This window comes from Papio anubis, chromosome 16 (genome assembly GCF_008728515.1).
Source record: "Papio anubis isolate 15944 chromosome 16, Panubis1.0, whole genome shotgun sequence".
NCBI classification, from domain to species: domain Eukaryota; kingdom Metazoa; phylum Chordata; class Mammalia; order Primates; family Cercopithecidae; genus Papio; species Papio anubis.
In genome coordinates this window covers 56,492,636-56,515,101 of record NC_044991.1, presented here as the reverse complement: position 1 = coordinate 56,515,101, position 22,466 = coordinate 56,492,636, and the positions used below count along the sequence as shown (strand labels likewise).

Here is a 22,466-nt window from a genome sequence, read left to right as displayed (position 1 = left end):
ATTGTTGTTGTTTATTTGTTAAACCCATTTGAGATAGTTAGGAGTCATAAACTCTTATGTATCAAGTGCACGTCATATTACTGAATACATTACTGAATCCAGTGAAATCACTATTTTTCTCTCCATTTGATAGACTGCAAACTGAGGCACAGTGGCATTCAGAGGCTTGCTCAGAGTTGCCCAGGGAAGCAGAATCTGAACCCAGTTCTCTGTGGCTCCTACCATGCTTTTTCCATCCTATGCAGACGTGCTTCCTTGACCAAATGAAATCAGTCCAGAAAAGAAAGTCCAGAACAACAGTGTTCTGCAGTCCATAGCATAAGGGGAAAAGTACTAAAAATGAAAAAAGAGTATTTTTCATAAAAAAAGATTTAGAAAGAACTCACAAAATAATGTGAGAGGGTGATGTGGCTTATCCTAAACATGTTGTCTTACTCAGTACTTTAAAAAAATTACCTGCCTAGAGATTGAAAAACAGAGATGTCATATGCATACTGAGATCTCTGCAATCTCTTGGAAATCAGAGAAGGTTTTGCCACTCTAGGGCCACATTTGCCACAGCATATACTCTCCAGTGGGCCCCAACCCCCATCAGTTCGCCTTACTCATTGGCATCCACCTATGCTGTGTCAAAATTGATGTATTGATAATAAACTTTAATCTGCTTGAACACTTTTGTTGACTTGGATTCCACAACATATTCCGACTCCATACCCTAGGAGGTCTAGCATTCGTTTGCTCTCCTACTGGGATCCATGCTCCATTTTCCTCTTGAGAACAACCCACTTCCTTCCCCACTATTTCGAGTGGGGTCGAATCCATCCCTGGCTCCAGTAGTGTCCATATGATTCAGTCCTGACCAAACAGAGCATCACATCCATCTGTCCACAGTGATTGGCATGAGCGCAGGATGGGACACATGACCCAATTGAAGCCAATGAGATATCATGAAACTTTGATTGAGATTGCAGTGAAAATAGCATGCAGGTATAACCCAGACTTTCTGCCAGTCATCTTAAAAGCACACAGAACCTTAGAATGAACCCAACACAGAGGAGAAGAGAGCCTAGGGATGCAGAGATCGTGATGTCCTTATTGAGTCCCTTGATCAAACTCTATCTGAAGCTAAATATCCCTGGATTTTTAAATTTATGTGATCCAACAAATTACTTGGGTTTTGTTGTTGTAGTCTCTTTGTTTAACCCATTTGAGAGAGTTAGGAGTCATTTGTTTTCAAGTGGCAGACAGTTCTTCCCTGGAGAATCTCCCAGGCTAGTGACAACAGGATCGGGACTCAGTGGGTAAAAATAACAGAAACCTGAACTTCAACCTAACATGAAGATGGAACTTTCCAACACTGAATCATTGAGGAATAGGAATATGTTGTGAAATACAAGTCAACAAAAGTATTCAAGCAGATTAAAGTTTCCTATCAATGTGTCAATTTTGGCACAGGGTAGGTGGATGGATAAGATGAACCCAAGCCTTAGGTTCCTTCCATCTTGATGAGCCTATGAATATGAAGAATGACACAGTCCTCAGAGAAGGATTTCCTAAATACCCTAGGGAGGTTTCTCCTCTACCCTTGTTATCCTTTATCTCCACATCCCAACTATTTCCCAACAATTACCATTATTTTAAATGTTTGACTTATATTTTTGTCCCTGTGTTTGTCTCCCCTACTAGACTGTTAGTTCCGTAACAGAAGACATCTTGTCCATTTCATTTTTCTGTACTTCCACCACCTAGCAAAAGGCCTGCCAAACACAGTAGACCTTTAATTAAGAGTTTGTTGAATGAATGAGAGAATGAATGAGAGCTTCCTCACTCTGCATTTTCTATGAAGTCACTCAGAAAGCCAATGTCCAAATGGAACCCATGAGGTCTGTAGCCATTAAATCTCACATTCATCCTATTTAAAGACATCTCATTGACAACATTTAATGTAAAATGTCATTTTAGTAAAGGACATTATGCCACCCAAGGGCTAGAGCATCCTCCATCCTTAATTCACTCATCCTTGTCTAGGAACATGTGTCTATCTCCTGTCCTGGTCATCCAGCATAGAAAACAGCCCATGGGAATTATGTGGGATGCAGACTCCCTCTGCAGCACCTCTCCCCACTCTCCTCATTGTGGTGCTCAAGGCTCAAGCTTTGTCACCGTCCCTTAAGACAATGTAGGAAAGAAAACTCACTTACTGAGCACCTACTGTGTACCAGGATCTTTGCATATATGAGCTCATCTAATCCTCACAGCGACTCTACAAAATTGGCACTATTAGTCTTTATTTTACGGAGGCAGGAACTAAGGCTGAGAGAAACCAAATGGCTTACTCAAGGTCGCACAGATCCAATGTTCTAATTTAAAGCTGTGACACTCCACAGTTTTTGCTCTTTCTGTTATCCCACACTTGGTTTTCCAACCTGGATGTGTGTGTGTGTGTGTGTGTATGTGTGTGTGTAACTCTTCTTTATTTCCAGCACTCTTTTCTGCAATTTTTTTTCTCTCTGAGGACTGAGGCTCACACACATGTGCACGTGCATGTACACACACACCCACCAAGTCATCAACATCTTTCTTTTATTTATTGTACTGGAGGAGCAGGAAATTACACAGGCCTATTAAAGACTAAGCAAATTCCAAGTAAATTGCATAAATGGGATTTTTTTAAAGCACACAAAATAACTCTGAAACAATCTATCCATTTCAGAACATCATCAGATACCTGGGGACTGCACATGAAGAGATGTGTTCAGCAGCATCTTACACAAATTATCCAAACTCAAGCCTGTTTCCTCTCCTATCCAGTCCCATCTCCTGTACCCACAAACCAAAAAAGAGTGCCTGGGAATGAGAGAGCAAAAGAGAGAGAGACAGAGAGAGAGGGCTTTGATTGAAACCAAGACATCGGGAGGTCTCTGTCTATGAATCAGGGTTATTTGAATCAAGGGAACTCATTTGGCCTCAAGCACTTAATCATTTTATTCCTCTTTCTGGTTTTATTTTGAGACATTAAGAGGAAAGAAGCATCATGGGGACTGAAGAGAGCCTTTTTCTCTTTCTAGCTGCTGCTTCTGGAGTCCCTTACCCAATGCCCAGTGCATATGTTGGGCCAGATGGCTTGGACTCTTGGCAGCCAATTCAGCTGCTCAAGAACATGGTTGTGCTTAACTTCATCAACTTGACTCTGCTTCAGTTCACCATGGAGTAGAAGCATGATACCGATCAGTTTAATTAGTTTAATGAGGGCTGAGGGAACTGGTCCACATTTTGAGTTTGTTGCACAGAACAAATTGGTTTGCCTTGCTCCCTCCTTGATCATTTAAGCATTCAAGAGGCTGCTCTCAATCATTTCCTAAAGGGGTTTTCACTCGCTTCTGTAAGGAGTACCAACATGACTGGGAGTTCAGGAAGTCAGTTCTTCAAGAGGTTCTTTTCTGAACAATGAGGACTCAGAGTACACTAACTAAACATTAAACCCACTAGAAGACTGGACCCTCTGCTGTAAGGGTTCCTGATCCAATATAAGGCAATGTTTAAGCTTTGTACCTAAAGCATCGTCCCCAAAGTGGGGTGCACAGGAGATCTTTTGAGATTTGGGAATATAATGTCAGGATTTCTGTGTATGATTATTTATCTTATGTTAAAGCTCTACTCTTTGTTTATGATGCGTATACTATCTGCATGAGGGAGCATGCTCATATTTCTTCTGAGAGGGGCATGTGATTGGTTAAGTTTGGAGATCCTAGACCTACAGGTACAAAGAACAGGTCGCTCTGGTTCCCTGGAATTGAGGAGTCACGAGAACAGGTTGGAAGGACTGAGATCACAAGCTGCTGCTGCTGCTGCTGCTGCTGCTGGTAGTTTTAGAGTTTAGGCATCTGAGCCAAGCATTAAGCCTGTTGTGGGGAAGGGACATCCACCCTTCCCCATCACAGACCCCAGAGAAATCCCGTACTCCCAGGCAGGAGAGAGACAGGCTGGGCTTGGATATTTTGTACACCGTGCTGAGCTGAGCATGGGGAAGGGGCACATACAAGAGGATGAATGAGTGCACTCCAACCTGAAAAGGTGTCAGGGGATGCTCCTGACTCTACTCCATGATGAGAGGTGCTTATGCATCAAAAAGCTCTCCAGAGTAAGCATTCGGATCTTCCTGAGACCGAGTCACCACCTTGAACTGGCGCCGGAGAAAACCGCCATAGCGCTTCTGGTTGTCCCACTTGAGCTTGGGACGAATGCGCCGCAAGAAGCCCCCATAGCGTTTGTACAGGTCCTCGTGGCCCATGCTATCACCATCCCCCTCCCCAGCCACCTCTGAGCTCCTCTTGGGGTATTTGCGCAAAAAGCCCCCATAGCGTTTGACCTGCTCCTTGGGGTCCTCCTCAGTGAAATCGAGTGTGCCAGTCTCCATGGCACCATTGTTCAGCTGGGCATCCCTCATCAGCTCAGACTCTGCTCCCTCCCCAAACCCGCCAGAGAGACCCCTGAGCTTCTCCTCCAAGGTCTTGCTCAGAGTGTTCTCTGTTGAGATACTTGGGAGAAACTTGCTTTTCTCCAGCTCCTTCAGGAAGGACCCAGAGAGCTTGGCCAGCTCACTGTAGGGCCCTTCCCCAACCGACTTGCTCCCCAAGTCCCCCTTGTCATTGAGCCCAAGGGTGGAAGGGGTGAAAAAAGACAGAAAGCTCTGGCATCTCTCCCATTCATCAGAGGGCAGCAGGGCAGCCTGGCATTGCAGGGAGCAAATCTGTAAAAGACCCAAAAAGATCACAGTGGCAAATGATTAAAACACATGCACTGCTCTGCCCTAGGCTCCCCTGTCCAGTGTCTGACAAAATAAAAATAAGCACCACTGCTAAGCCCTGGGCTACCCATGTTCATACTCCTGGTGGTGCATAAAGGTAGGGGACTTTGTGCCTGTGAGAAAGAGAAGACAGACTTGGAGAGGTGAAATGGCTTTAGACCCAGGACACATGGCTGCGGGTGGCAATTGCCAGAATTGGAAGTAAGATCTTCCCGGAGTGTTCTGTGTGCTCACCCTTCCCCTTCCACGTCTGACTCCCAGACAGGAAACCCCACCTCCATTAAAAATACAAATTCTCTCCCAGGCTTCTGCAGGTGTGAAGCACGCTGCTAACTCTTGGTAAAGTAGGACAGAGAAGTGCAGAATGGCAGAGAATACACAAGAGGACACAGGAGGGTTCATCAGGCTTGGGGTGGGGGGCAATGGCATCACGTCATAGGGCCATTGGGAGCATTCAATCATAATGACGATGACAATAGCAAAGAATACTGAAACTTGAACCCAGGCCATCCAATGCCATGAGTCTTCATACTTAAACATGGTGCTCTTTGAGATTGGGCATGGCCCATTGTGTGCATCTCTCAGTGACTAGAATTATGTATTAAATAACTTATTTTGCCAGGTACAGTGGCTCACACCTGTAATCCCAGCACTTTGGGAGACCAAGGCGGGCAGATCACTTGAGACCAGGAGTTTGAGACCAGCCTGGTGGACATGGCAAAACCCCATCTCTACTAAAAATACAAAAATTAGCTGGGTGTGGTGGTGTGCACCTGCAGTCTCAGCTGCTCGGGAGGCTGATGTACAAGAATCACTTGAACCCAGGAGGCGGAGTTTGCAGTGAGCTGTGATAGTGCCACTGCACTCTAGCCTGGGCAACAGAGCAAGACTCTGTCTCAAACAAACCAAAATAAATAACTTCTGGCCAGGTGTGATAGCCCACGCCTGTAATCCCAGCACTTTGGGAGGCCGAGGTGGGCAAATCACTTGAGGTCAAGAGTCTAAGACCAGCCTGGCCAACATGGTGAACCCCTGTCTCTACTAAAAATACAAAAATTAGCCAGGTGTGGTGGTGGGTGCCCATAGTCCCAGCTACTCGGGAGGCTGAGGCAGGAGAATCATTTGAATTCGGGAGGCAGAGGTTTCAGTGAGCCGACATCGCGCCACTGCACTCAAGTGTGAGCTACTGAGTGAGACCCTGTCTCAGAAAAAGTAAATAAATAAATAACTTCTTTCACTATCTCATGGAATCACCTCCATTTTGCAGATGAAGAAACCTAGGCTTAGAGAGGGGGTTCCAAGGTCATGGAGCTAGAAAGGGGCAGAATCAAAGTCTGTGTTCTGTCCCCATTCCCTTGGTACCTCTATTCCAGCCTTTCTGCTGTCATGGGAGAGACACGTGGGGGAGCTTAACTCAAAGCAAGGCCAACAAGGTGGGGCCAAGAGGTGCTAAGGCCCAGGAGAGGGGTCAAAGCTTTGATTCTGTCAGCCAGATCTTTGCATTTAGGGGTGGTGGAGACAGCTCCTCTCATGGAACTGTCTAGATTTGGAGGTGCTCATCAGTCCGGGAATAAGAAGCCCTAAAAAGTCAATCTAGGGCTGCTGACTGTCAAAGTCAGCACCACCTCAGCAATGACACTCCCTGTTGCCAGGCATCACTCTCCCTGGACACCTGAGTCTCTTGTCGTGGCCTGAGTGAACCCATGGTGGTGAGGTCTGGAGTGGGGATAGGAGATGGAAAACAGCAGCCCCTGGTGTCCAGGCCATCTACAGGGCAGGACACCCGCCACCCTGCACAGGTGGGATGGATCTACAGGACAGCACACAGCTGCCAAGGCCTGCAACCTCCCCTCTCTGGGCTCCCTCACCCAGGCCCCAGGACCTGGGCATTGAAGAACCTTGCCTGAAACCTACCAGGGGGTTGATGGGTTTGGGCCCATCCTGGGTCTTTACCGCACATAAGGAGCACCGCGACAGGCAGTCTGCGGTGGCAGAGGGGAACACGAGGAGGCAGGCAGCCAGCACCAGCCCCTGCCAGGTCATCCTGTCTCAGCAATTCCTGCTGGGAAGAAAGAAAAGATAATGAAATCCGTGATCACCCCTCTGCAGGTTGTGTTCTGAGCCCACAAATTCATCTCTTTAACTCCTGCCCACAGCACTGCAAAGCATTCTGATTCCCATTCTACAGTCAAGAAAACAGGCCCAGGGAGGTAAAGTGGAGGCCCAAAGCCAAGGGTCAAGGAAGGGAATGAGCACCTACTGTATACCCAGAGCTTTCCTGTACATTCACTTCCAATCTGCACAATACTTCTTCAATGTGGGCTGTGTGCCAGTTTCATTCAACAGATGGGGAAGTTGAGGCTCAGAGCAGGGAAGTGGTTGCACACAGCTAGGAAGTGGACAAGCCACGACTTGCTCTGGGTCTTTCAGACTTCAAAACCCACTTTGGCCACCTGCCAAGCCAGAAGATACTTAGTTAAATGCTTTTCTGAGTTCTCCGAGGTCTTTGTCCCTGTGTCCCAGGCTGTCCCACATCAGTCCTTTCGGCTTTGTGAGAGCTCCAGAATTTTTCTCTCCCACTCTAGTACTGTCACTGATCTCAGCCACGGCTCCACCTTCACTCCCTCTCCCTGCTGGCCTCCCCGCCTGCCTCCAGTTCCTTCTTTGATTCCTTCTTCCCATTCTGAAATGCTCTTCCTGGCAATATCAATTCTGTGAACAGACCCATTGGGTGGGGTCAGGCCTGGCCCTTCTGCCTAAATGTCAGGGTACCCTCAGTCCCATTCCTGCAGTCCCACACTTCAGCTCTGGGCTTCAACCACATCAGCTTCTTGCAATCCCCTTAATGAATGCATCAGGCTCTGACCCACCCCCAGGCCTTTGCACATGCTGTTCCCTCTGCCTGGAGAACCCTTCATCTCCTCTTCTGTTACCTGTCATTTAGGTCCTGGATTAGATATTACTTCCTCCAGGCAGCTCTCCCTGATTGCCTAGGCTAGATGAGATGTTCCTCCTTTCTATTCTCCCAGCAGTGTGTGCCTCTTCCATGAAAATCGTCCATGTGAGTCTTCAGGTTTTGGTTCCATGTCTTGTCTTTTTCTCTGAAGTGGTCACTCTGTTCCTCAAATATGCCAAGCTTGCTCCTACCTCAGGGCTTTGCACTTTCTGTTCTTCTGCTGCAGTATTTTGACCTCAGACTTCTACAACACTAGCTCCTTCTTTGTCATTAAATTAGTTGTCATACTGGCAGAGAGGCATTTACTGATCACTATGTGTCTAATGAGGCTTCTTTGGGCTCTCTCTTACATCACCCTTTGTTTGCATCAGAACACTCCCACCTCATAGTCTCCTACTTATTTGATGTTTGGTTGTTGGTGGTGGTGTGTACGTTATGGTTATCACCACCCCAATAGAATGTTAGCTCCTTGAGGGCACAGACCCTGTCTTATTCTCTGCTGTATACTAGCTCCTAAAACCCTGGTCAGCACATCACAGGTCCTCAATAAATTCCTGGCAGATGAATTAATGCTTCATAAATACTCTGTTAAAAGTTATCTGTTTTGCTAGACATGGTGGCTCACACCTGTAAACCCAGCACTTTGGGAGGCTGAGGCAGGCAGATCACTTGAGGTCAGGAGTTCCAGACCAGCCTGGCCAACATAGTGAAACCCCATCTCCTTTAAAAATACAAAAATTAGCTGGGAAGAGTGACACGCACCTGTAGCCCCATCTACTCAGGAGACTGAGACAGGAGAATCACTTGAACCCGGGAGGTAGAGGTTGCAGTGAGCAGAGATCGTGCCACTGCACCCCAGACTGGGCAACACAGTGAGACTCTGTCTCAAAAAAAAAAAAAAAAAGGTTGTCTGTTTCATAGTCAGCCCTTTATAAATCAGATATCAAGATTCAGGGCCTTTATATTTGATTTATGAGGGCACAGTACAGTTCTTTCAACTGGAAGTGCCTAGTTCCCCTAAGACACCCACCCCACCCTGGTCAGGGGCTTCACACTTGGCCCAGCATGGTCTTTGTAACCCGACACCAACAATCTACTCTCAGAAATGGCTGTCCTCTTTTCCTCCAACTTCCCCATCCCTGCAAACCACCTTGTTTGCTCAGGTGTTCAGGGTGTTTCAAAGCTTTCACCCCCGGGCCCCAGAACCCCACGCTGTAGCCAAAGCAGGGTCTCTGCGTTAAAGCATGCAGTAGGCTCTCCCACCGGAGCATGCTTAATAGTGATCCCAGTCACCATTTCTCAAACCCCTACTGCGCTAAGTTTTTCAATTTATCACCTCATTTATTCCTTCAGGGAAGTGGCCACTTCTGGTCTGGTGAATTGCCCATGTCCTACCTCGATAGTGAGGCTGGGGTGCAAGGCCTGTTCTGTTTGACCCCCTACACTTAATGACTACAATTTCTAGAGCAATTTCAATTCATTAACAGCTGCGCCCTCCGTGAGATCCAAGGGACTTTATATACAAAGCCCCCACTTTATAGACAAGAAAACTGGTGCTCAGAAAGGCTTAGTAAATCTTCTGAGGTCACACAACAATTCAAGACACAAGCTCAGCTCCATGTGCCTTGCTTGAGGCTGGCAAGGTCTGCTCCCCTGAACCAGGGAGGCTCAGTGGAAAAGTCAGGGAAGCGGACTTGGGTCCATCCTGTGTCTTTCTCTTCCCCTTGAGTTTCTCTCACGCCCTATCAGCTGCGGACTGGATTACGTTTCCCCACCAGTGAGCCGTATAGAGCAGGCAGCTCATGTTTTCTCTGATATCAGCGATGGCGGCCTGGCCTGTTAGAAGATCAGCAGTGAATTAACCTACTGGGGAGGGGGTGCCTACCACAACATCTAACTCCTGGCTGAAGGCTTCCCACACAGCTTAGCTGCTAAGGTAGGGGACTCACTTTAAGATCTCTTTGTCTCAGGCAAAAATAGTGTTGGCATCCTTGTCTTTCATCCATTAACTTTATATTTATTGATAATTCTGGTTGATCTGATGGTAATTAAGTACCCACGATGTTCTGAGCAATTCTCATGGATTAACTCACACATAGTCACAGAAACTCTACAGCATCGGTGCTATTGTCATGCCCACTTTACAGATGAGGAAACTGAGTTAAAATTCTAGAGCCTGCCAAGATTCTACAGTGAGTAAGTGGCAAAGTTGGGATTTGTACCAGGCTGTCTGGCTCCAGAGTTACCTTCGTAACCGCTGTATACTGCCCAGGCCCCTTCAGTCCCCTCATCTCCAGCCTCCAACTTCTCCCTCCAGGGTCCATCTCAACCTCCACCTGGTTCTGGAGTAGCCTCCAATCTTTCCCTCGTAGACACTTTCCACGTAGCAGCTGGAGGACCCTTCTGAAACGCAGATCTGACTGCACCTCTGCCCTGTGTCCTCTGGCTTCCAGAGGAAGCTTGTCCCTGTCACCAGCACCCCCAGGCTCTCCTAATACCGACAGCTGACATTTGCTAGTGCTCCCTGCGTGCCTGCCCCTGTGCTCAGAACTGTATGTGTCTTATTGGAAGGGGGTCCTTATGACAACTCCATAAGGCTGGGACTCACATTCTCCCCATTCATGGATGAGAAAATGGAGACACAGAAAGATCACATAGTCTGTCCAAGGTATCCCAGCAAGTACACACAAGTACACAGCACCCAGACAGATTGGATGTGAGTTCTGCCCGTCCTGGGCTTGACCAAACCACCTGCAATTTCAAAACAAATGCTCTATGCACCCCGCCCTCCAAGCCTTTGCACACAGGGTTTCCTCTGCCAGGAACATCTCTGTCACGCCACTCATCCACTCCCATCACGCTTTGACCTGGCTAATTCTTATTCATTATTCAAAACTCAGCCTCAGTTGCCTCTTTCAGGAAGTGTGTCTGGATTAGTTCCCTCTTTTGAGATCCCACAGCCTCCTATGCTGGCTCCATCACGAAATGACCACTTACCTGTCTGAGTCCCTTATGGGCACATGGTGGGGGGAGGGGGTCGCTGAGGTGCGAGTGTGTTGTGCTTGAGGATGACAAAGAGGCCAGGGTGGATGAAGGGACGTAAGGGGAGAGACTGGGGTTGAAAAGCAAAGAGGTGGGCAGAGGACGGATAATGCCGGCTCTCACAGGCCAAGGGAGAGTTTGCATTTGATCTAAATGTGACTGGCAGACTAAGGAAGTTTGAGTGATGGATGAATGAATCAATGAATGAATGAATGGTGTCCCCAGTACTTCATATAGGGCTAGAATGAGCAGGAGCTGCACACCAATTAGTTATGAAAATAAACAGGCAATATTTTAAAATTAGGAAATTTTACATTTAAAAAAAAAATCTCAATTTTCAATTTGTCTTGAAAAAAACAAAAGGCCTGGGGACATTGAGCCTGTATTTCAACATGGCAACAGTCACAGAGGAAGAGCCATGCTGCCCATCACCACCCGCAGAACCACCCGGGGCTTCCCTCACTGCCGAGTACCTGACAGACGTGTGAGTCTGCAGCCCCTGAATTACCCTCTCTAACTTGGAGAAGCAGCATGCGGTGGCGAGGACACAGCTGGTGAGAAAGGAGAGGTGGGACCGCAAATGCTTTCCTGACCCCGAAGCAGGATCAGCAAATGGTCAGTAACGTGGGCTCAGGTCTCAGCCCACCACTTACCACCACTTTAGGAAAATGACTTAGCTTTACTGTGCCTCAGTTTTCTCAGCTACAAAATGGGGCTAATAATAATGCTTCAGAGCATGGGCATAGGAATTAAATAAATGATCACATGTGAAGCACCTGGCATGTGCTTGAAGTACCTGGCACATAGTAGGTGCTTCGGAGAGTGGAGTATGAAGGCTCCAGTCTAGTCTTACTGGAGCTGTAGGAGATAGGAAAAGCAGAGGGCAAAAAGGAGAGATCATAAAGAGCTTGGCACACTGCAGAAATGAAAAATGCTGCTGCATGACTCACCACCGTGGACAGAGGGCCTGCTGGGTGTTGGTCTGGGCTGAGTGCCCTTCATCCACGATCCTGTCAACCCAGCAACAGTCACCAATTCTCAGGAGGCTACTGGGAGCCAGGTTGTGCATTACGGCTTTGTACATATTAGCTCCAATCCTCACAGCAACCCCAGAGGTGCATGTTTTTTTAATATCCATTTTACAGAGGGCCAGACTGAGGCTGAGAAAGGGGAACTTGCTCGTCTAAGTTCACCTGGACTCATGAATGGGGGAGTTGGGCTCCTGTCCAGATCCCTCTGGGTTAAAAGACGACCCTAGTAGAGATACATTCGCCCTCACAATTTCACAGGTGATCCTATTTCCTTCTTTTTATAGGATAAATACTTTACTGAACAATGTCAGATGGGCCCCGGGGGAAGCATTTCAACCTTTCTGATGGGGATTTGCCAAGGAATGGAGCTGGGAAGTCATACATAAGAGAGAGCCCTGCCTGCCTATCATGTCTGCTTAGGGATGGGCCAAGGAGGAAAGGAACTTGGTCGATCACCGGGATGGGAAGTAGGAAGCAGGCCCCCTCGGTGAGCGGGAGGCGTGATGTCAGCGTCTCACCCTGATGGAGGGCCTGCATGGTGTTCTTTCACAGACTTGGCCGAGGACCCGGAGGCCGCACAAAGCAAAGTCCTTTGCACTTGGCAGTTTGTGAAGCTTTCTCTCAACTGCTACCTCAGGTGCTTTGTAACAGCCCAGTAGGGGAAAGAGGGGCTGTTGGGGCAGTGGGGTGATTCTCCCCTAACAGGAGTGGTTGTTTCAGACTCACCAGCCTCCCTAATTGCATCAGCCAATTCCTTCCGTAAATCTCTTTCTGTGGATAGGCACACCTTGTTGGTTCTGCCTCCCTGGAGAACCTTGGCTAATGCAACACCCATGCCCCGTTGTTTGCATCTATGTCTGTGGTTGTTTTCATGCTGCAAAAGCCGTGTTAATTGTTGAAACAGAGACTGTGGGGCCCAGAAAGCCCAAAATATTTACTCTCTGGTCCTTTACAGACAAGGTTTGCTGACCGTACTTTCACTGGTTTTATAAACATTTTATGGTTCTAATAGTTTTAAGCTAACTTTCTTGAGTCCTCAGGCATGTGAACATATTCTCAAATAATAAAACATTTTTTATGTCTTGCTAGTGGATGGATCTCTCACCAGGAGGTCAGGTAGGTTTCCCGATGGAAAAGGCAGGAGGCAACTGGCCCTGTTCTTCAGCCCTGAGCCCTTTCTAGTTGCCTGGGCTGCTCTCCGCGCAAATACTGAGAGGACCTAGGGAGGCTTGCCGTGGGATTTTCCTTTCCCTTGAGAGGGAAAGGCATGGGCTCTGCGGTCATTTGGTACCACCTCCTCCACAAGCCTCACAAGCCTCAGTCTTCTCATCTGTGAATGGGGTATATCATCTTCCTGCACTGAGACAGCACCGCTTAAAGGGCCAGCACAAAGTAGACGCTCTCTTCACCCAGGGCCCAAAGTTCCTTGAAAGGGAATGATCTTTTTGACCTCTTGGCTCCTCGATGATATTTCTATATTGTAGTCAGCTGAGGGCTCAGAGGAGCCGCAAGCATTTTTATTTAAAAAGACAGCACGGAATAATAATGGCTTGATTTACCATCGCAATTATCTCTGTGAGCACTTTAGCGCATATGATTATCCCTATTTGATGAAAGAGGAAATGGGAAAAGGTAGAAATGAAGTCACTTGTTTAAGGTCACATCATGAGTCAGGAGGGAAATGGAAACAGAACTCCAGCCTCCCACACCCGAACCATGACTCCCACTAAAGAGATGGCATTGTTTCAATGACCCTGCAATGACAACCATCCTAACAGCCAGCAAGGACTGAGACGCTGCTCTGCACCAAGCACCGCGCACTCCAGCTGCCTCCTGTGGACGCTACGGGGCAGGGGCTCATATTACCGGCTTAGGATCCAGATGGGAAGGTGAGGACCAAGTGATAAAGTACCTCTCCGCGGCCACAGAGCATGACAGAGCTGGGACTCTGAGTCCATCGCATTCCCCATTTAGGGTGTAACTCTGAGAAGAGACAAGCTCTTCGCTATCCACTTTATCTCAATTATTTCTCTCTTCTCTTGAAGAGAATCCAGTGGGTTGGGAACTACGAGTTCTATTTCCAGATGGGGAAAACAGAGGCTCAGAGAATCTAAAAGACTGGGCCAAGACCAAGAAGCAAGGAAACAGCAGAATAAGATTTCAAAGTCAGTCTGCTGACTCCATGCCACAAACCATCCTGAGGCCTAAATATGTCTCAACTGTCTTTCGGATAACCTCCCAAACTCTCACACTCCTGATGTTGAAACCATTTCAGGAACTTTTACCCCACACTCAAAAGTATAAAGTTCACCCTTGTGGGTCTCCAGGAGGTTGGCAAAGGGAGCCCCTGAACTTGAAACAGTGGTGCCTCTTGTTAGGTGTTAGCGTCATAACAGAAGACGAATGATCAATGAGAAGGAGGCTTGGGTTCTGAACAGAAAGTAAACCCACCCTTTAGCCTGGCAAAGATCAAAGCACAGAATTGGACGAGGGTCCCATTTGGTGGTCAGCTGCATTTGCTGTGCAGAGACCAGAGGGAAAGATGGCCTTGCAGGCGATGGTCCTGGTGGGATCACTCACTGCATATTTAAAAGAATGTTTTTCAAGAGCAAGGCTTGCATGGAACCGCCACCCTTTTTGTTTTCTGGTGCAATTAAGGGATGGGGAGAAAGGCAAAAAGAGGATGAGCTAGAGAGATATGGAGATGAAGAGACAGAGAGAGAGAGAGAGACATAAAAAGAGTTAGAGACAGAGACACAGAGAAAAAGACATGGGCCCAAAAGAATGGCAGAGGTGAGACCTGCACACACAGAAAAAGAGACCAAGATACCAGGAAAAAGCAGAGAGAGGTGGAGGACCATGTGGGAAAAAAACACAAGATGAGACATACAGATGGGGAGAGGACAAATAGGAATAGAAGGGGAGGGGATGAGGAGGAGGGGAAGAAGAGGGAAAAGAGAGAAGGGAAGTGAACAAAATAAGAGAGAGAAGTAGGGAGGGAAAGAAGATTTTGATTCAGGATGCTGACCTATTGTGTGACTCACAAACACCAATTCTCTCCCTCCTGCTGCTCTCTGAGTCTGCCCTTTGTTCCTAGGGACCAGTGGGCAAGAGACCCTGCCACATAATAGCTGCTCAGTAAACCGTTGTCAAGTTAAATCAAATTGTCCAGGAATAGGACAGGGACCAAATGGCAGTTCAAGCCAATGCATCAACAGATTGCTTCGGTGCATATGTCTGCAGCTTGTGGCCAACTGCTTTGGCCAGTGGGATGACCTGGATGGACTCCGGGAGGAGCCCCCTGAGCCAAGCCATGTGCCTCATGGACCCGGGCCATTGTCCTCCTGCCAGAAGCATCAGTTTGGATCCAGCCTGGGAGGGACTAATGAGGCTGCGCTTCAAAGCACTAACAGACCTCACTCCATATCGAGCGTCTGATCCTGGGCTTACCTGGGTGTCTCCAGCCGATGTTTACTGCCTACCACAGTGGCCAGCTCTGTCTCAGTGAAACAGGTTTATCACTTTGTCAGACCCAGCAAGATTAGCCAACAATCGCGGGCTGAGATGAGTGAATACGGTGAGAGAAATCAGCTGTGTAACCACACTTTCTCAGGCATGCATTGAAATCGAACCAGTAACTATTGATCTCTCTTACCATGATGGAAGAGACCTAATAAATACAACAATTGTGCAGGAATGGCCCAAGGAGGTGGGTAGTGGGAGGGGGAGTGAGGGAGTATTGATCAAAAAGAGACTTCATGATCCTGATGCAGCAGATGAAATAAAAAGTCTTCTGTTGGGATGGGGAGGGGAAAGGAGCACCAGCCCCGCAGATGACGATTTTAGATGTTAGATCATATTTCCTGGACATAGCACACAGCATGATGGAGTGGGATGATCAGCGATATGATAATCGATAGAGAGAAAGGTCCAACCTCACCACTTTGCAACAGTGAAAATCTGAGCAGTCATACCAGTATTTATTGAGCACCTACTGAATGCCAGGCATATTGCTGTATCCCGTGGAGGCTTGCAATAACCTTAGGAGGTGAATATTATTATTATTCTCATCATACAGGTAAGGAAAGTGAGACTCAGGGAGGGACTGCTACTGTTCCAACGTCACACAGTAAGTGAGTGGTAGGATCTGGGATTTCAGCCCAGCACTGTTTCAGGTGTTGTGAGACACACGTGTAGATGACAGATGGAAAATTCCTGGCTCCCAGGAGTTACTTCAAGAAACCTTAACTCCTTCCACGTGTTTTAAGATGGCAAATTTCTCAAATAGCCCCAGAGCCGATCCCTTTGCCTGCTCCCTTAAAATGTGCTGCTTTCTGCCACAGAGCCTCGGGAACCAGTGTGACATCCCCCTCCCAGCTGCCAACAGAGACACATAGGATTTGCCTGCCACCTATCACAGCTGGGGCAAAGCTGTGGGCTTGAGATCCCGTCAGTGAACGCAAACCACCCCCAGGCAGCATAACTCACTGGCTTGGGCTGCTGCAACAGCTTCCCCCACGCAGATCTCAAAGCCTGGAGATAAATGACCTGCAAAAATAGAACAAAGGCAAGGTGTGGTGGGACTGGGGGGAGGAGAGGAAGGGAAAAGAGAAGGAAGGTGCCACAGCAGGGTGGGAGTGAGGCCTGGGGTGAGAAAGAACAGAAGAGGATGGACACTCTGCAGTGCTTTGCAATGGATCTCGACTGGGATGCCTGTCAAATTAGAAAGGCAAGCCTTGTGTATTTCAGCAACCCTTGGAAGAAAGATGATAATGAAGACTTTCAGTCTGTGGGAGGGGAACTGAAATCAGATCCAATAATCGAAAGAGCTTGTTTCCCCTGGGAAGCCTGGAGACTTAATTAAGTAATGTTTGTAGAGCTTGAAGGGATTCTTGGATCCCCAGAAAAAAGTAAGCAGTTGCAGAATTTACTCTTCAACCTTGGAGTAGTCAGCAGGCTTTTTTTTCTTTCTTTCTTTCTTTTTTTTTCTTTTTTTTTCTTTTTTTCCCGAAGCTCATCAGCTTTTTGCTAGAATCAAACTTTGAGACCCGGTACTTTTCTGAATATGGATCTCTGGACCAGCGAGCAAATGGCTTTCCCTTTGAGCTTCCTCCTGGCCTTGGACTCCTCTGGCTGTAATTAATAGGGGAGCAACAAGTCCTTTCCAAGTAAAATTGACAAGCAAACGCCTGCTAAGCCTGGGCCTCCTGGCTTGTTGTCACTCCCTTTTCCCATTCCCTTCCAACGAAACACCCCCAAACTTCATCCTGTATCAAATTCCATCGAAAGAAGCCACTCAAACCAGCACGCTGTCAGCAATTAAACACAATCCGAAAAGAATGAAAAGGCCGAAACTGGCTGTACATTGATGTACATGTTATGTGATAAATGCCAGAGCCTTAGATCTCATTAATGTCCCCAAGCCCTTGTTCTCTAAGTCCAATGAGAATCATTGACCTTTAAAATCACCCTGATTAGTGAAACCTCTCACTTCTCCCACCCAGGGTGTCCCATTCCCCCCAGATCCTAGGAATGGCATGGGAACTGCTGTGTGGGAGACTGCAAGGGGAAGGAGACCCTGGAGCTAAAGCCATAGTGTGGTCCTCTTGGGAGACAGCTTACCACCTGTTTAAGCTAGGACTGTGCAGAAAGGGAGATTCCAAACAGCAGTCTCTCACTGGTCTGGCTTTTGTGAACTAGCCTCCTAACTGTAACTACCTTTGCTCCTTTGCTAGATAATCAGACCCAAACCTAAAATCCCCAGCCCGAGCTCCCACCATCTCTAGGTCCAGAGGACCAGGAATAAGCAAATAAAACCAAGAGATAGAATTCCAGTGCCCCCTCTGGATATTACCTGTGCTCTGCTTTGTCCCTGGGCAGCTTCTGGCTGAGCAGGTCGGAGGTGGCAGGTGGCCGGTCCAAGGCTCAGGGGCCTCCCTGACTCCGGCTTGGGAGGAGGTGCTAAATAGGCAGCTGTGAACACCACCAAAGCCCCTTCGAATGGCAGTTCTGGTGCCTCTTCCCCTCTTTTATGGACGAGAGCCTCCCCTGTCGCTCAGCCCTTGCTGAGCACAGGCTGCTGGGAGCCAATGGGGAAGTGGCTGAGAGCAGTCAGAGCGCAGACCCCCAGGCCCTTCAACTCGAACTCCCTGGGCCCGACACAATAGGCTTCTCTTCGTGACAGGGATGTGGAGGAGGAAGGCAGCCGTGTTGGGGAGGGGGGCGGATTCTGGGTGTAGTGCTGTTTGTCACTTGAAATCCGGCCACTTCAGTATTTGATGCGTTTCTAGGAGAGTGTCATAGAAAAAGGAGACAGGGAAGGACAGAGACAGAAGAGTTAGAGAAAGAAAGAGAGAGAGAGAGAATCAGAAAAACAGAGAGAATCAGAAATGGAGAAAGAGGCAATGTCGGACCTAGGGAGTGTTACAAAGGAGGGGAGAAAGAGAAAGAAAAACAGAGACAGAGAGTGGCAGAGATAGGGAGATGGGTAGAAACACAAGGAGAGAGGGACAGAGCAAGAGAAAAGGAAACCAATCGGGAAGACAGTCAGACTCAAAACACACTGATCCACAGATAGACAGACACGGAGACAGACAGAGGCTGAGAGAGTCTTCTGATCATGGAAGACAGTGGGGAGATGACAGCCGAGTCAGCAGGCACGTGCGTGGCCCGGTGTTGTGTGCCGTGGCAACTCTGTGTTGGCTGGTGCACGCGTGTGCTGGAATCTTTTTGTGTGTACATTTGCCTGCAAACAGCATTCAGCTCTGGTACATGCCTGAGCTGGTGCCAGGCACACTAGCCCTGGCAGAAGCACAGCTCTTCCCCGACAGCCAGGAGCTGTAGTTTAGTTTTCTTTGGCGGCAACACAAAATGAATAGCAGGAAAAACCCCTCAAAATATGGGCTGCAATGTGCCTCAGCACACACTCTGGGTGAGAGACGGACCCACCTAGATATACCCTTGGCCTGGACCAGTAGCAGCTTGAAGGTAGCACTCCTCACTGCTACAAAGATCTTCCAGAACATAGGGGTCTCTGAGTTTGGAAGAGAACATGCTTCTCTTCTCAGTCAATAGCAGACAGTTTGTGGTGGGAGGCACAACTATTTCAGAAGCCTGGCAGGGCCGCCCATCTTGTGGGCACCTGGCTGTACCAGGCAATTAGCTAGAGTCGTCAGATTTAATCCTCATGACCTAGTCAGTTGGTTAATATTATCCCCATCTTGCAGATGAGAAAACAGAGGTTTGAGAGCTGAGAAACTTGCCTAAAGACACACAGCAAGTCATCTAGCTAGAATCCAGTCAGGTTGACATGTCCTCCAAGTTTCTGCCCCGTCCCTTGCCTCTCCCCAGGTTTGAATCTGCCCACACTGAGGGCTGGGGCCAGTTTCTTTCTCTGGGACTCAGCCTCTCCATATACAGGCTGTGCTTAATGACATTTAAGATGTGAATTTGACTCAGGTCTGCCACTCACCATCAGGGAGACCTTACACAAGCTGACAACTTCAACCTCTAATTGCTCATCTGTACAATGGGGACAACAGTATCATGGGGCTCTTGGGCTCTTGAGCTCTTGTGAGGGTGAAAGGAGGATGTGTCAATAGCACTTAAAGCAGCTGGTACGGAGCGAGTGTTCTGCTCCCATCGTTCCTAATAAACCACATCACTCCAGCTCTGATGCAGCAGGTTCTCCGGGGCATCCTCCTCTCCCTGCACCTGGCTCATTAAACTCTCACATAAGGGGGAAGGTAGAAGGGGCTGTTTGCTGAGCACTTACTATGCCTCAGACATTTCCACGTTCCATCACATCCTCACAACAAGAAAACCTGTGGTGTAGATCTCACAATGCATCCTCAGATGGAGAAGGCAGCAGAAGTTCAGAGAGCCCCAGTCACCCAGGGAGGGAGGAGGAACAGAGACCCATCCCTCAGGTCACTGCAGCCCCGCCACACTCCCCTCTGGACCCACAGCCTCACTTTCCTTCTCCTCCCTGTCTCCTCTTCCCGAGGCAGCACAAGGGGTCTGACTGGCAGGTGCAAGCGACTCCTGGTGCCCTAAGGGCAAGCCCCTGCCCAGTGTGTGATAGCCAGTGCACAGGGTCCACAAGCACTTGACCACATCTCAGGCTGGCTTCTTGCATGGTGCCAGAGGACACGGGTGGAGTCTATTTGTTGCCACCCCGGGAATCTGGGAGCCCAAGAGTGAACGTCTTCTTCATCCCCAAGGCCAAAGCCTCACTCCAGCTGCTCTCTATCCTCATTTTTCATTTCCTCCTTCTCCTAATCTCTGTCTCTATAAACTCTTGGCAATAACCTTCGAATACACGGAGACTCTTAGAGAGGGAGTACAATGGCTCCCATGGCTGGCAGTCAGCAGGCACTGGAAGAGCAGAGGAGCAGGGGCCTCTCCTGACTGTTATTCACCAGAGGGAAGTCGGGACGGTGAGAGTAGAGACACTCGTGGATAATCCTCATTAAGCCATTGATGTTTAATATCCTTCACCCCCTGAGTCTACTGTCGCCTCAAGAGCAAATAGTTCCTGCATTTGCTTTTCCTTTCCTTCCGCAACCTCCTTTACACACACACACGTAGGAGGAGGCCAGGAGCAGCCTTCCTCCTCAGTCTTGGAGAACCTTGCCATAAAGCTCACCCTCTCCTGGGCTCAGTGATGCACCAGTCATGGTGCCGGCCCTGTGGGCAGCAGCCTGGGGGGTGGGTACCATGGCTCAGCCAGACTCACTTGGGCTTAGATCCCGATGCCACTGCTTCCTCACTGTGTGACAACTGATGGATACTTCACCTCTCTGAGTGACTGAGTCATCTTCTGAAGACAGGAGGATGCTGCTACCTTTTATACAGACGTCAGGGCTCATTCCAAAACTCTAGCATGCTCCCTTCCCTGCACATCCTCCGTGCACAACCAGTCTTTACTGCAGATCTCGAGGTGGGCAAAAGGCAAAGAATAAAGAAAAGGAAATACTTAAAACAACCAGTCCTCAAATCATTCCATTAAGTAGGATTCAGGAAGCACAGGGTGGAAGATGGAAAAGTTACGAAACAAAGCCAGCATTTCTGAAGGGCTGTCTGCTACCAGGCTCCATTGTAAACACTTGACACGGATCAACACCTGATTCTCCCCACCATTCTGCCATTAGATGCAATTCCTGCCCCCACCTTACAGAGAAGGAAACAGAGGCTGGGAGAAGTTAAGTCACTCGCACAAAGCCATGTAACTAGAAAGTGGCAGAGCACAACCTGATCCCAGGCAATCCGACTCCAGGCTTGTACCCCAGCCATGAGCTGCACCACGTCTAGGCTTCTGCTCCCTGCTCTGCTTCATGCACGGAGCTCTGTGTGCGTTCTCTATTCCCCTGTCGGCCTGGAAAAGTGGCGGCAGGCAACATGGATCACTCAGGAGGACTTCAGTGGAATTAAGTTCCGGTCCTCTGGTCAGCATCAAGTCTCCCAAATCACTTTTCATGCTACAATGTGTCCAGCGTGAATGTCCACACTGGGGCTGGGTGGGCGAGCGCGTGAGAGACTCCCACTGCCCAAGCCATCTTGTTTGTGCCTCGCTGCTGCAAGAGGGAGTCAGGAGCTGTGCTCATTCTCTCTCTCTCTCTCTCTCTCTCTCTCTCTTTCTCTCTCTCTCTCTCTCTCTCTCTCTCTCTCTCTCATTCTTTTTATTGAAACATCCCAATGTACCATTCTCTGTGCTGAGTCCTTAGGGCTTAACATACCACACACAACTTTGCCCTCTTTGTCCTCACCATCCAGGTTGAGGAGCAGATATAGGAACAGCCACTCACAGCAGTATGGCAAGTAGGGGCTAGGAGGCCTGGAAAACTGTGGGAACAGAAGAGGGGGTCCCAAGCCAGTCTGCTGAGGAGATGGGAGAAGGCTTCCTGGAGAAAGTGAGCATGAAACTGAGGACTGAGGCACAGGTGGGAGTTTTCCAGGCAGAGGGCAAGAAAGGGCATCTTGGGCAGAGGGAACAGCTCAGGCAAAGGCCTAGAAGCAAGAAGAGTTGAGTGGGATGGTGGGGGAGTCACTCTTGACTCCCTTCTTTCTCTTGCCCTGACACCTCCTCAGCACATCTTCACTGCCTCTGGCTCTATTGCCTGGGCCCCCAGTCGCTGTCACTTCTCTCCTAGATGGCTGGCTCCTGCCTCTGCCCTTACCCATCCTAGTATTCGCTCCTCAGCAGCCGGAGAGATTCTTTTAAATGCAACTCAGTCCAGGTGATGTGGCTCATACTACTGTAATCCCAGCACTTTGGGAGGCTGAGGCAGGTGGATCACCTGAGGTTGGGAGTTCAAGACCAGCTTGGCCAACATGGTGAAATCCTGTCTCTACTAAAAATACAAAAATTAGCCAGGGATGGTGGTAGGTGCCTGTGATCCCAGCTACTTGGGAGGCTGAGGCAGGAGAATCGCTTGCACCTGGGAGGCAGAGGTTGCAGTTGAGCAGAGATCATGTCATTGCACTCCATCCTGAATGAAAGGAGTGAAATCTTGTCTCAAAAAAAAAAAAAAAAAAAAAAAAAAGCAACTCAGATTGTACTTCATCCCTGCTTAAAACAATCCAGTGGTTTTCATCTGACTTGGAAGAAGGTCCACATGCCTCAGTTGGA

The 22,466-nt window shown here is 48.5% G+C and overlaps 1 protein-coding gene across 5 annotated transcripts; it reads right to left on the bottom strand.

Moving 5' to 3' along the window:
* Positions 1 to 2,561: 2,561 nt before the first annotated feature.
* On the bottom strand, positions 2,562 to 22,165 carry PDYN (prodynorphin). 5 transcript variants are annotated; one of them, XM_009216445.4, is made up of 4 exons: positions 17,691 to 22,165; positions 16,325 to 16,384; positions 6,722 to 6,869; positions 2,562 to 4,750 (listed from the first exon to the last, which is right to left on the bottom strand). In XM_009216445.4, the coding sequence occupies exons 3-4, from the start codon at positions 6,848 to 6,850 to the stop codon at positions 4,118 to 4,120; spliced, it is 762 nt and encodes a 253-aa protein (XP_009214709.1). In that variant the 5' UTR covers positions 6,851 to 6,869; positions 16,325 to 16,384; positions 17,691 to 22,165; the 3' UTR covers positions 2,562 to 4,117. The 5 variants fall into 5 exon arrangements, with proteins under 5 accessions (XP_009214709.1, XP_009214710.1, XP_003905016.1 ...); XM_009216446.4 differs by having other exon boundaries at positions 6,722 to 6,866; XM_003904967.5 differs by lacking the exon at positions 16,325 to 16,384.
* Positions 22,166 to 22,466: the final 301 nt, after the last annotated feature.